The 14238-nt window shown below is 49.5% G+C and overlaps 1 protein-coding gene across 1 annotated transcript in view; it reads left to right on the plus strand.

The window, feature by feature from the left end:
• Positions 1 to 14238, plus strand: part of LOC308172111 (retinal-specific phospholipid-transporting ATPase ABCA4-like) — a gene marked incomplete at both ends in the record, with an annotated part of 28738 nt that overhangs the window by 6405 nt on the left and 8095 nt on the right. The window contains 24 exons of the mRNA XM_080547021.1: positions 1058 to 1298; positions 1556 to 1695; positions 2397 to 2513; positions 2664 to 2861; positions 4749 to 4954; positions 6653 to 6829; positions 7138 to 7360; positions 7620 to 7841; positions 8175 to 8379; positions 8553 to 8639; positions 8786 to 8872; positions 9362 to 9539; positions 9635 to 9766; positions 10151 to 10290; positions 10436 to 10573; positions 10719 to 10900; positions 11187 to 11292; positions 11403 to 11608; positions 11814 to 11868; positions 12817 to 12989; positions 13222 to 13346; positions 13582 to 13680; positions 13779 to 13971; positions 14086 to 14180. Coding sequence (XP_080403147.1) covers positions 1058 to 1298; positions 1556 to 1695; positions 2397 to 2513; positions 2664 to 2861; positions 4749 to 4954; positions 6653 to 6829; positions 7138 to 7360; positions 7620 to 7841; positions 8175 to 8379; positions 8553 to 8639; positions 8786 to 8872; positions 9362 to 9539; positions 9635 to 9766; positions 10151 to 10290; positions 10436 to 10573; positions 10719 to 10900; positions 11187 to 11292; positions 11403 to 11608; positions 11814 to 11868; positions 12817 to 12989; positions 13222 to 13346; positions 13582 to 13680; positions 13779 to 13971; positions 14086 to 14180 — 3725 coding nt within the window. The remainder of the gene's footprint in view (positions 1 to 1057; positions 1299 to 1555; positions 1696 to 2396; positions 2514 to 2663; positions 2862 to 4748; positions 4955 to 6652; positions 6830 to 7137; positions 7361 to 7619; positions 7842 to 8174; positions 8380 to 8552; positions 8640 to 8785; positions 8873 to 9361; positions 9540 to 9634; positions 9767 to 10150; positions 10291 to 10435; positions 10574 to 10718; positions 10901 to 11186; positions 11293 to 11402; positions 11609 to 11813; positions 11869 to 12816; positions 12990 to 13221; positions 13347 to 13581; positions 13681 to 13778; positions 13972 to 14085; positions 14181 to 14238) is intronic.

A 14238-nucleotide genomic window follows, 5' to 3' on the forward strand; every position in this document is an offset into this window, starting at 1 on the left:
TGTGTGTGTGTGTGTGTGTGTGTGTGTGTGTGTGCACGTTCGCTTTATGTCCCCTGGGAGAAATCTATCCCATCATCCTCGGCAGTGGGTCAGAGGGACATTCCTCGGAGGTGACATCCTGTAGGTGTAGCCCGGGGTCGAATGGCGTGGTGAAAGAGAGCCTGTCCAACAACTTCCAAGTGTGTGTGTGTCTGTGTCTGTATCTCTGTGTGTGTGTGTGTGTCTGTGTCTATATCTGTGTGTCTGTGTGTCTGTATCTGTGTGTGTGTGTGTGTGTGTGTCTGTATCTGTGTGTGTGTGTGTGTGTGTGTGTGTGTGTGTGTGTGTGTGTGTGTGTGTGTGTGTGTCTGGGGGGGAAAGCAGGTGGGCAAATGCATTGTGAAAGCAGTTTTGGAGACTGAAAGTGGTCTCCTAAGCCAGGCAAAGCTCAAGAGATAGCCAAGACTGGAGGTGATACCCGCCCCCCCCCCCCCCCCCCCCGCCCCCCTATATTTGACAGGAAGAGAGACGTGGAGTACAATGAAGGATAGTGTACTCATGGAAAAAATGCACTTGTGGGAAGTTATTGTCATTTTATCAATGGGAGGATATTTGGAACCCACCCTCCACGTAGCCTTGTCATTTTTTTAGAGAGGTGGGTTTGGAAATATTTGTTTATTGTTTGAACTAATTTGAGCTATGGTGTAACCTTCCCCATTTACAGTTCACATGCGTTCACCGAATGCCAAATGGTGGTTTGAAGTGGTTTCAGTTGAACGTGGATAAGAGAAGAATCCCACAGATGAATTGCTGAGATACTTCAAACTTCCCCATTACTGCAATACCTAAAACTTCCCCATCGTCAAATTATCTTCCCATCTTTTCTCTCTCTAATACACATACGATACAGTACACACACACATTTGTAACTAAACACACATTTCCACCCCTCCTGTCCCTCTCCCTGCCCCCACCCCCACTCTCTCTTACACTTACACATACGTACATGCATTGCACACACACTCCTATTAACATTATTTCCGACCGTCCTCTCCCTTCTCTCTCCCCATTCCCCCAGCTCCTGGAGAGGAACAGCACCAAGGACCTGCTGAAGGTGGTCTACCCCCTGTTCCAGGACGGGGGTCCGTCCTCCTTCACTCAGCTGATGTCCACTGTGTCTGACCTGTTCTGTGGCTACCCAGAGGGAGGGGGCTCCAGGGTCCTCTCCTTCAACTGGTACGAAGACAACAACTACAAAGTCTTCCTGGGTGTCAACGGATCCAAGGGCCGCGCCAACTACGTCTATGACATGAGCGCCAGTGAGTTCTAGCTGTCTGAGACAGGGGAGGCTGGTGGAGGTAGAAAACGGAGGGCCATTCCTCATTGCGTTCCGTGCATTACAATGAGCCTGTCCTCCGATTTCTACCTAAGAGGACATGCTAAGGTTGTCTGTTGTGTATTGTGTGTTGAGTGTTTTCTCTTGGTTACTCTTGAAATTAGTTTGTTTTTCTCTTCTCACTGTATTTCTCCATCTTTTCCTTCTTCTTCTTCTTCTTCTTCTTCTTCTTCCTCTCAGCGCCTTTCTGCAACAACCTGATGGAGACCCTGGAGTCCAACCCCATCACGAAAATCGTGTGGAATTCAGTCAAGCCTCTGCTGATGGGAAAGATCCTGTACACCCCAGACTCCCCCGCCGTCAAGAAGATAATAAAGAGTGTAAGAGAGTGCAGACCCACCGCCCCCCCCTACCTCTCCAAACCCTCCCTGAACCCGCCCATACACCCACCCACAACATACCCCCACCCCACTCTGGAATGAGCTGACTACCACCCTGAAGTGAAGGGGGGTGGGGGGGGTCTACAAGTGGTAGGGGGGATTCACCTCTTGAATTGAATGTGTGGGGGCATCATTAAAAAAAACAAGAGAGCATTTTTCAGCCACAGTGATGCTGTGTTCACAGCGCTGGAATGAAAACAGATGTGAAGGTCAGGGGAATTCTATTAACAAGCATCTGACAGAGTCGAGCTGCTAAGGAACAGAAACATCCACGTTTGAATGTCCATTCATACCTGGGGTCTGTCTGCGAGGGAGGGGCCTCATGCGATTGAGATGCACAGGAAAATCGTTTCACTGTTAAACCCATTGAATAACATGAAATAACTCACCTAGCCCATTAAATAACATACAGCTATTTGATATCATACTGGAAATGTATTTGAGTTTAGTCTTGTAGTTTTGTTTATGTCAGTCTCTGCATTCATGTCTGTCTATCTGTGTCTGTCAGATTGAGTGTTTGCATGTGCAGAGTGTGTGGGTGTGTGTGCTTTGTATATCTGCATCAGTGTATGTGTTCAGTTTAAGTGTGTGTGTGTGTGTGTGTGTGTGTGTTCAGTTTTGAACATGTGTGTGTTCTCCAGGCCAACACAACGTTTGAGGAGCTGGAGAGGCTGAAGAACATGGGCAAGGCTTGGGAGGAGGTGGGGCCTCAGGTCTGGGCCTTCTTTCACAACAGTGTCCAGATTAACATGATCAGGGTACGACAAACACACACACACATGCACACACACACACTCACACACTACACACACGCACACACACGCACACATACACGCACACACACACACACACACACTCTCTGTTCCTACCATACATGACAACCTCCGTCTTAATCTCCGCCTCTGCAGGACACCATCAGAAACCCCACAGTGGCAGACTTCATGGACAAGAGCATGGAGGACTCAGGGTTCTCCTCCAAAGACATCCTCAACTTCCTGCACACCGGGCCACAGGAGAGCAGGGAGGAGGGCATGCCCAACTTTGACTGGAGGAACATCTTCAACCTGGTGGACCAGGTCGTCCGTATGTTCAACCAGTACGGACAGGTGAGGACCAATCAGCATGCAGTATTAGCATTATCCCTGTTTGTTTCTTACTTCCTGTTTTTCTTACTGTCTTGCTGTGCTAGTCTCTGAGAAGACACAATGTTATTGTCCTTCAAGCATATGGTATATGGACTGCACTTATATAGCGCCTTTATCCAAAGCGCTTTACAACGGCCTCTCATTCACCCATTCACACACACACATTCACACACCAATGGCGGCAAGCTACCATGCAAGGCGCCGGCCCGCTCACCGGGAGCAATTTGGGGTTCAGTATCTTGCCCAAGGACACTTCGACATGTGGCCAGCCAGGGGCTCGAACCGCCGATCTGCCAACCTTGCGATCGTTAAACGGCGGCTCGACCTCCTGCGCCACAGCCGCCCCTCAAGCGATCGTTCAAACACTGACGTTCACAAACAAGCTATGAATCGTAAAAAAAAAAAAAGTGCTGCTCAGCCTTGGGTCCAGACCCTCAGACCGTCAGGCAGAAGCATCGCTCTTCCAGGTTCTTCTGCTCCCATCAGATTGGCTGTCAGGGCCCCTTTGAAACAGAGAGGGCCACTTAGCGCAGGCTATAGAACTCCGCTCACATCCAGATGGGTGAAAGGCTAGAGAACAAGCCAGCTGTCATTGCTCTCCAAGCCCTGCTTTTGTGTGGCCTGTGATAAAGTGGGGTGGGGAGTGAACCAGCCCCCCCCGCCCCCCATGAGCTCAATGATGTTTCTGTGTATGGCCTCGCATTGAAATCGCCACACAGGCCCACCAAATAAAAGGGGGCAAATCACTCTATCTATCTAACCCTTCACACTCTCCCCTCCATTCCCCGCTCGCTCTTTCCAATCTATAGCGGTGGCCCCGTAATCGATTTTAGGGGGCTGGCGGTAGGGGGTTTGAAGAGAAACCCTATCAGTGCAAAGTGTCTCAATCTCTCCTTTGTCTCTGTCCAGCCTTAAAGCCCCTCTCTTGTCTTCCACAAACAAACCCAGCCGATTTAGCCAATTAGATATAGCTGTCAAGCTAGCGCTACTCCAGGGGGATAACAGCTTCGGCCTCGTATCAAATCCACTCTGTCTCTATCAGGGGTGTGCTCTCACCCTGAAAGCCCATTAGAACGTGTGTTCCACTGAGAAACTTGTCACATTCACCTCTTTAGTGTGTGTCGTTATTTTTCTTTCCCAGACTGTGTGAGTATGGTTGTTTGGGGGGGGATGTATGGAGCTATAGGGACAAATGGGCAGTTCCTTCTAGTCTCTCTTTGAGTGCTCCGAGGGCATTGTACAGTAATATGAATGGAGACATTAGACACGCTTTACATTGAGTGGGGGGCCCCCGATGCAATGTGTGTGTGTGTGTGTGTGTGTGTGTGTGTGTGTGTGTGTATGTGTGTATGTATGTGTGTGTGTGTGTGAGCGGGAGATGTTCTCAGGGGCCATTGTGTGTGTCCTCCAGCGCAGAGTGAATGTAGCTGTGCCGAGTTTCCCATGTCACTAGAGCACTTCAGTGAATGAGAGGTCTGTCATGACCAAGGAGTGGTTTAGAGTTGGGAACCGTCTCACACTGTCTCACACACATTCGCACAATCTGCCCACACTGGGCGACGCATGTTAATTGATTCCAAATTGGGCGAAAGGGACAGACACAAACATGTTCAAACGGACACACATGATGTTGAACACACACACATGATGTTGAACACACAGAAATATGCAACAAGTGCACAAAATACCCTGCTACACACAAATGCTTGCGTGCACACACACACACACACACACACACACACACACACACACACACGGACGGCACAACACTTACTATCCATGGAATCTTCTATTTCCATAGAATATCCTCCCCGCCATCCTCATACCTTCTCTCTCCCTCATCCCCAGTGCATCAACCTGGATAAGTTTGTGGCCCACACTACCGAGAACCAGCTGACCCGCCAGGCCCTGTTCCTGCTGGAGGAGAACAAATTCTGGGCCGGGCTGGTCTTTCAGAACATGTTCCCCTGGACCAGCTCCCTGCCCCCACACGTCACATACAAGATCCGCATGGACATCGACGCAGTGGAGCGGACCAATAAGATTAAAGACAGGTACAGAATTAATCTCGGAACCTGTGTCTTAATAATAATAATAATAATTCGTTGTATTTATATAGTGCTTTTCCGGGGCTCAAAGACAGAAAAACTGAAAACACAGAAACAACAAGCAACAGATAACATGAGCACAGAACACAGAGTTGACGAACAGGGAACAATTAACACAGCAATGTCCAGGGGGGGAGGGGGGTGGCAGGGTTAGGGGAGATGGTTAGGGGTAGGGAAGGGCTTAGTGATTGTCGAATGGGATTGTCGATTGTTTCCCCCAATACATGTCTGTTTCTAAAGCTTTACATCATAACATTTGTCACAAAATGAAAAACACAAAAGCTCAAAGAACAATTGGAGGTGCTGTCGGGGGAAACAGCCGTTGTTTGTTTTCCAAACCTATTCTAAAATGGGCCTAATACTATTGTCCTTTTGTCCTCTCGGCCTAATATCATCCGTTTGGAATCGTCCGACACGTTCTAGTGTTTTGGTCCGCATGTCGGCAACCAATCAAAATGTTTAGACTTTTCTTTTGAAACACAGAAATACATTTCAACGTTGTTAAAGATTACACACACAAACTCGCTAGTCAAGCCAAAATACTGCAATAATGCAATGGATTCGGTGAGTAATCCCCACTACTACCTAGTTAACTGTAACACTACTTTACATTGTTAGCAGGCTCACAAACAAGCTGTGTTAGCTGACTAGCGATGTGTCATTGATTTTCAACAACGTGGAAATGTATTCACATTTTTTGAAAGAAAAGTCAGAACATTAAATCGGATGCAGACATGCAGACCAAAACACTAGTGTTAGCAGGTTTATAGTATGCATTGGATTGGTTAGAGTCCTATTAGTGGGAGACGCCCCACCACAATTGAATAATTGGATTGTGTAGAGTGAGAGATTAACACTTAATCAGCCATGAGGGGTCATTTGGGGCGGCTCTTTTGGTAGGTAAAAAGGCTGTTCTAGTGTTAAGAGACTAAGATTAAACTTTATTGCCACTGAACAGAGCACAACTACTGAGGCAACGAAATGTAGTTTGTGTACACGTCTCCCCCCAGGGAGAACAGAGCTCTGCGCTCTGGGCACAGGGTCAGCCATCTTCAGGCACCCCTGGAGCAGTTAAGGGTCAAGTGCCTTGCTCAAGGGCGCAACAGCAGTGGTAGGCGCCTTAGATATGATTCCAGCAACCCTCCAATCGCCAGCTCACATCCGGCTCCCTCCTGGGGTGGGGATCGATTGCTGGCCGGCCTCTCTCACCTCTAGGCTACCTGTAGAATGAGCGAGGTTGCCAGTGACTTATCTCCTTACCGGGGATTTTGGGGGAAGCAAAGCTAGTGTACACAGGTGGAATCAATTTTGTGTTACTGCGTGAGTGTGTGTTTTTCAAGGAAGGCAGTGGGGTGGGGCAGTTGGCTATTGCCGCAGTGGCTAGATTAGAAGCTTAAAGGATACCTGCTTGACGCCGATGTGGGCATGCCCTTTATCTAAATGTAAACACATCTGAAACAGATGTAAACACGCTTTTCAAGCGAAGTTCATTTGGTATATCATGTGGTATTAGTGGGATCCACAGCCCTCTATCTCCTCTGCTTTGATGTGCACTGAGGCCTCCTCACTCCCTTACACCCGTGCTCTCTCCACTCTCCCCCCCCCCCCCCCCCCCCCCCCCACCCCCGTTCCCCTCCCTCTCAGGTACTGGGACCCTGGTCCTAGGGCGGACCCTATGGAAGACCAGAGGTACATATGGGGGGGCTTCGCCTACCTGCAGGACATGATCGAGCACGGCATCATCAAGCTCCAGACGGGCAACGATTGGCCGCTGGGTGTCTATGTTCAGCAGATGCCCTACCCCTGCTACGTGGATGACCTGTGAGTGGCCGTCGACCCTGTCCGTCAACTCACCCATTTGCCACACGTTCAATGATATCGATGACCCCTTCTGTAATGTTGCCACATCAAGTTCAGTATTAGTGTACAGTATGTGAAGTATGAAGAGTTAACTGTCGGCGGCCATATTGACGATCGCAAGCTGGATTCAACACAATACGACACCGTCCTGGTTTTCGGAGACAGGGTTTGAAACAGTAACACACGCGGATCCTGTAGTTCCCCCAGCCCAGAGGTTCCGTCCGTCTAGAATGTCGAGAGCCTAACTTCCCCTCTTCTCTTCTTCCTAGCTTCATGATAACGCTGAACCGCTGCTTCCCCATCTTCATGGTGCTGGCGTGGATCTACTCCGTGTCCATGACGGTGAAGAGCATCGTGCTGGAGAAGGAGCTGCGTCTCAAGGAGACCCTCAAGGCCATGGGCGTCACCAACGGGGTCATCTGGTACACCTGGTTCATCGACAGCTTCATCATGATGACCATGAGCACCGCCCTGCTCACCACCATTATTATGGTGAGGGGGGGAGGGGGTGATGTGGGAGGGAGGAGGAGAGGGAGGGGGGGGGAAAGGGAGGGGAGGTGGAAGGGAAGGAGGGAGGGAGGGCAAAGAAAATATGTTTATTTTTTGGGAGGGTGTGTGACACATCTAGTGTGCAGTAGTGCCCTCTAGTGGTGTTTCTTGAGAAGTATATCAATGCCCATACTACAACAATAACAACAATACTGCCATCACACTCTACCTGTACCTGAGTACCTGTTTTCATTTTCCTCAGATGGGGAAAGTTCTCAACTACAGCAATCCCATCATCGTCTTCCTCTTCCTGTTGACCTTCACCGTGACGACCATCATGCAGTGTTTCCTGATGAGTGTGTTCTTCAACAAGGCCAACCTGGCGGCGGCCTGCAGCGGCATCATCTACTTCACCCTCTACCTGCCCCACATCCTCTGCTTCGCCTGGCAGGACCGCATCACCAAGAACATGAAGCTGGGAGTGGTGCGTCCACCAATGCCTTCCCCAGGGCAACTAGGCCTCAGTGTCAATTTGAATCGAACTAATCGAACTGGCTTTGGAAACGGATTGGCCCCCGTCTTTTCAACTTGTCATTATGTGCCATAATAGTTTGCATGGCTTAACATTCAATTGGGTAATTGGTTTAAGTTCATACGTCCAGTATAAGCCTGTTATGACACCGTCTCCTTAAGGGTTAGGGTTAGGGTTAGGGTGTGGAGAATGTATGATAGATGAACATACAGCAACACAGGGCCCACCGTAGAAATGGAGACTTGAAACATGCATGTCAACGGAGCCCTGTCCTGTCTGTTTCAGAGCCTGCTGTCTCCCGTGGCGTTTGGCTTTGGGACAGAGTACCTGTCCCGCTACGAGGAGCAAGGCCTGGGACTACAGTGGGACAACATTGGGACCAGCCCTCTGGAGGGAGACGCCTACTCCTTCTTCACGTCCATACGCATGATGATGCTGGATGCTGTCCTCTACGCCGTCCTCGCCTGGTACCTGGACAATGTCTTCCCAGGTCAGACACCTCTATGGATATCAGTTTTTGGGCCATCTTTATATTTAGAGTTTAGTGTGTGTGCGTACGTGCATGCGTGTGTGTGTGCTCAAGAGTGTATTTTACATCCAGTGTGAACTTTGCTATTACAGGCATTCGTATAAGTATTTGAAAACCTCTCTCCGTTTCTGCAGGACAGTACGGGATTGGACGGCCTTTCTACTTCCCGCTCCAACCCTCATACTGGCAGCGGCCGGAGCCCGCCCACATCACCGAGTCAGGTTAGTGACATCACTGGACCGCTGCTACCGGCTTACTCCCAGCACACTTGTTCGTTTGCCTACCCTTCCTTAGCAGAGAGACTCTTTTGTCAACAACACATTGATTTTCCATATGAAAACAAATGACGTTTGGTGTGTACCTGCAGGTCAGCAGGCCCCTGACCAGGGGAAGGACAGGGAGGAGGACATGGAGTCTCCACAGAGGGTCAGGTCTCACGGAGAGAAGAGCCCCTGCAAACACAAGGACAAGAGGGAGAGGATGGAGAGAGAGAAGGAGGCGGAGCAGAGGCGACAGGACGGGGGACAGACTCCAGAGGAGGAGGGGAGGAAGGAGGAGGAGGAAACAGGTGTGTGTCTGTGTTTATAGCTCTGATGTATTTGTTCACGCTAAGTCACCTTGTATAATGTAAAAACCCCCAGCTAAATGACCTTCTTGTAAATGTTTGTACCATCGTGTATACAGTACGTGAACCAAGGGGAGGCTGGTGGAGATAGAAATCGGAGGACGTATGGTATCAATGTGGGTTTGACACTACTCCTCATTCCTCTCTGTGCATTACAAAGACCCCATCCTCTGGTTTCTACCCCCACCAGCCTCCACTGGTGTTAACCGGCAGCTTCTTTGGATTGCAGCATCTGCTAAATGACCGAAACGATCACTGCAGTGCTTCACTAACATCCTCGTCCTCCGTCTTGTCTCCGTCTTGTCTCCGTCCCTGCAGGCCAGCTGTTCTTCGAGCCGGAGCCCGTGGGTCTCACTGTGGGGGTGGAGATCGAGGACCTGGTCAAGGTGTTCAAAGGGAAACCCCGCCCCGCCGTCGACTGTCTCAACATCACCTTCTACGAGAGCCAGATCACCTCCTTCCTGGGCCACAACGGAGCCGGCAAAACCACCACCTTGTACGTTACAGTATGACGTCCCGCACACACTCTGTCAGCTGGTTAACATGGGTTTGAGGATATCATCTGATCATCATTGATGGGTTTGTCTCCAGGTCGATCCTCACAGGCTTGTTCCCCCCCACCTCTGGCACGGCCTACATCCACGGGAGAGACATCCGGACAGATATGGACATCATCCGCACCTCCTTGGGCATGTGTCCGCAGTACAACATCCTGTTCAAACAGTGAGTCTGATCCCCTTCGATCATTACAAATCGGGCATAAATTGTATGGATTTCATGAATGTGGAGCTTTATATTACACAAAGGTCTTGAAGTTGCAACTGGGAATTTGCTTGATCCACGAGTAACTGCTCTAGTGACTAACTGGTCCTCTCACACACACATACACACACACACACGCACACACACACACACACTCTCACACCACACACACACACACACACACACACTCTCACACCACACACACACACACACACACACACACACACACACACACACACACACACACACCACACACACACACACGCACACACACACACACACACACACACACACACACACACACACACACACACACACACTCTCTCTCTCTCTCTCTCCTTGCAGTCTGACAGTAGAGGAGCACATCCTGTTCTACTCTCTGCTGAAGGGCCGGTCTCGGGAGGATGCAGAGCAGGAGGTGGAGGACATGCTGGAGGACCTGGGTCTGCCACACAAGAGAGACGACGAGGCCCAGAACCTCTCAGGTGACACACACACACACACACACACACACACACACACACACACACAGACACACACACTCAAGGCCAAGTATCGTATTCTGTCTTCCTTTCTCTACCTGGTGGAACGTGGACCCTCAACCGATGTCTCTCTTCACACACTGTGCAGGTGGTATGCAGAGGAAGCTGTCAGTTGCCATGGCGTTTGTAGGGGGGTCAAAGATTGTCATCCTGGATGAGCCCACCTCAGGGGTGGACCCCTACTCCAGACGGTCCATCTGGGAACTCCTGCTCAAGTACCGCACAGGTAAATGTCTGCCTCCTGCTGGCCAAAGAGGTGCCCCCACCACGTCTGAAGATGACTGTGTTACCTTCATGTCAATGATTACATTCAATGGACCATATGAATCAGTATCGTGCGGATATGACCTTTGACCCCCCACCCCTCCCAGGCCGTACAGTGATCCTGTCCACCCACCACATGGACGAGGCCGACCTCCTGAGCGACCGTATAGCCATCATCTCTAAAGGCCAGCTGCACTGCTGCGGATCCCCTCTCTTCCTCAAGAACTGCTTCGGCGTGGGCTTCTACCTCACGCTGGTGCGACGCATGAAGGACATGAGGAAGAGTGAGGTGAGACGACAGCCGCCTGCATCCACCTCCACGCTCCTGGCTGGCACGCTGCCAAGTCATGTGTTTTACAGTCTATTTATGTCCTTTGTTATCTGTTTGTAGAGTCTGTATCACATAGTTAGGATAGTCTCCTGGTGTTTACATTCCCAGCATGTCTTTCAAACATGGATTGCGTGGTCGATTTTAGCGCGGTTGTTTAACCAGGTAGTCTTCCTGTCAGTGCCGGTCCTGTAGATGTGAGGCAGTGTTAAAGGTGTGTCGTCCTTCTCATTTCTCTCTCTCTCAGAACGAGTGTGACTGTGACTCAGAGTGCTCCTGCACCTGCTCCACCTGCACCAGGTACAAAGACCAGACCCACAACCAGACCCACAACCAGGACAGAGCTCTCGATGGTGAGTGAGTGAGAGTGTGTGTGTGTGTTGAATTCAATGTGTGTGTATTGTCAGTGTCTGTGTATGCTAGATGGTTAACATCGCCCCATCTCATACTCTTCCCCCCTCAGGCGACGTTGACAACATCACCACTCTGATCCACCACCACGTCCCAGAGGCCAAGCTCATAGAGATGATTGGCCAGGAGCTCACCTACCTGCTACCCAACAAGGGCTTCAAACACCGGGCCTACGCTAGTCTCTTCAGAGAGCTGGAGGAAACCCTCGCTGACAACGGCCTCAGCAGCTTCGGCATCTCTGACACCTCACTGGAGGAGGTAGGACCGTGTCCCCGTCTGATGATGTCATCAATTACCAGCCTGTTTGTTTTGAAATGAAGCAATCCGAATGTTTATTTATGCGTTGTGCTGAGCAGCTTTGCACATGTCATGACCTTGTATCTGTTATGACGTATGGATCATGTTAATATCATGCCCATGTCAAAAATGAGGGATTAAAGAAAGCTGTTTTTTGTCCATGTAGATATTTATTAAGGTGACAGCAGATGGAGAGGCAGCAACCAATGCCACTACCCCAGGTATAGACCATTATTTGAGTTCCCATCTTTTCCCTTTTCCCACCACTTGTATAATATGAATGTTGAATGTTCCTCTGTTACTGTGATTCTGACCCATTTTCCCAGTCCAGTCTTTTACCTGTGTGTCATATCAATATGCTGTATAGTTCCTTTGTTTGAAGTGTCTTGTCTAGTTTGTCATGCGTATTGCCTCGTGTCTGACGTGTTGTTTGGTGTCTGACCTGTCAACCTGACTACCCACTCAAGAGCAGTGGATGTTACTGCAGAGGAAAAGTGGCAGCAAAGCTGATGTCCAGGTCACCAAAGGTTAGAAGTACTTCTGGTTAGAGTTCTCGCAAAGAGAATCGCCACATCTGCTGGCTCTATCTGAACCAGGCTCTTTGCTTGCATCTGCTATTCGACTTGTCCCAAAGCAGTGACAAGGGCAGCATCTCAGTCCCTATAGCTTTACTGCCTTCCTAGTGCATCCTAATGTCCAAAACAAAGGCCTTATGTTTCAATTCTCTATCTTAGATGTATGGTAGTTTACGTTTGCTACATGATCATCTAATTCCCAGACTCTTCCACCCAATGCTCGGAAGGTTTGGTGGACCAACGTGTCAAACTTGGCCTTCTTTACCAAACACAAAGATCGGTAGAAGCCGCCCGACGCATAGCCATTACCTTGACCTTCCACCGATCACCTCCCACAGCACCTCCCCCTAGTGCTTGCACACCACATGTGTCTGATTCTGAGCCATGCCTCGCATTGTTGTTCCTGGCTGACATGCGCTGTGCGCAATAGCTTGGGGACAAGATTAGCCTCATGAAGACGCTTCATATCATGTATAATACAGTATCATGGCCTACTGTTATTATTTGACAAGTGTCACTGTTTCCAATGTGGCCTTGGTCTAAACGTGCTGTGTTGTTGTCCTTGTGTTTTACCTGACGGTCACATTTATACAGACGTGAACGGATTGAATCAGGCCAATGGAGACATTGGAGACATTGGAGACAACAATGCAGGGAGGGGGTCCAGACAGGTCAAAGGTAACAGTCTGGTCCTGAAGCAGTTCTTCGCCCTACTGGTGAAGAGGTTCCACCACGCCACACGCAGCAGCAAGGACTTCTTAGCACAGGTACGAGATCAACCACAAAGTCATGGTTTAAGAATGGATGGATGGAAGGAAGGAAGGAAGGAAGGAAGGAAGGAAGGAAGGAAGGAAGGATAGATTAGAAGAAAGATTGATAGGTCAATACATTGTTTGTCATAAGAGTTTTTTTAATGCATTCATCATCTACCTGTTTAGGGAAAGTTGATCACTATTACCAGTCGTAACAGTGTTGTGAATGACATCTTTGTGTATCCAGATTGTGTTGCCTGCCACCTTCGTCCTGATAGCCTTGGTCTTTACCATGATTGTCCCTCCGTTTGGAGAGTACCCCAGTCTCACGCTCACACCCTGGATGTACGGCCAGCAGTTCACCTTCTTCAGGTAACTCCTCAGGAGAACCCACCGGTGCCTGGAACCCGAGGGTCTGACACGTTTCTCATAGATATGATAGACTCACCAGTCTTTGATCAGCCTTCAGTTATCCTACCGTAAAATGTATTCAAAATCTCAGATTTGAGATAATTAACCAATCGGGTGTCATGTACTATTATGACAATGTAACGTACTTGTTCATGTTCATCTGTTATTCTTCTCTTCATTTTCTCCTGTTTGTCAGTAACGAGCGGCCGTTTAACAGAGAAATGAAGCACTTCTCAAACGTGTTGTTTGACAAGCCTGGTATTGGGACGCGCTGCATGACCGGCGACCCTCTACCGTGAGTACCAGTTACACTGCCCTTTCTGAGGCTTCCCCCTAGCCCAGTCTTCCCCCTCTAACCCCTGTCTCTGCATCCCTCTGGTATTCTCCTTACAGGAACCTACCCTGTATGAACGAGACCACACCGTGGGAGACTCCCGAGGTCCCTCCTGTGGTCTCTAACATCTTACAGAGCCCAGAGTGGCACAACCGGCACAACCCCTCGCCGTCCTGCATCTGTAGCACCAATAAGAAGCTGACCATGCTGCCCATCTGCCCGATCGGAGCAGGGGGGCTGCCCCCACTACAGGTCAGTCAGTGTGTACTGGCTCTTTCTTCTGTCCGTCTGTCCATCCGTCTGTGTCTGTCTGTTTCTGACTGCATGATTCTTTACATTGTGTTAATTATTTGTTTGTTTTTTTAGAGGAGAGAGGCTACAGGAGATGTACTACTGGACATGACAGACAGGAATATCTCAGACTACCTGGTTAAAACTTACCCGAGTCTAATCAGAATGAGGTAAGGACCCCCAGGCTCCAACCACACCTTTGCATACATTTGAAAATAATAATAATAA

This window comes from Nansenia antarctica (assembly GCF_963989245.1).
Source record: "Nansenia antarctica genome assembly, chromosome: 16".
Taxonomy (NCBI): domain Eukaryota; kingdom Metazoa; phylum Chordata; class Actinopteri; order Argentiniformes; family Microstomatidae; genus Nansenia; species Nansenia antarctica.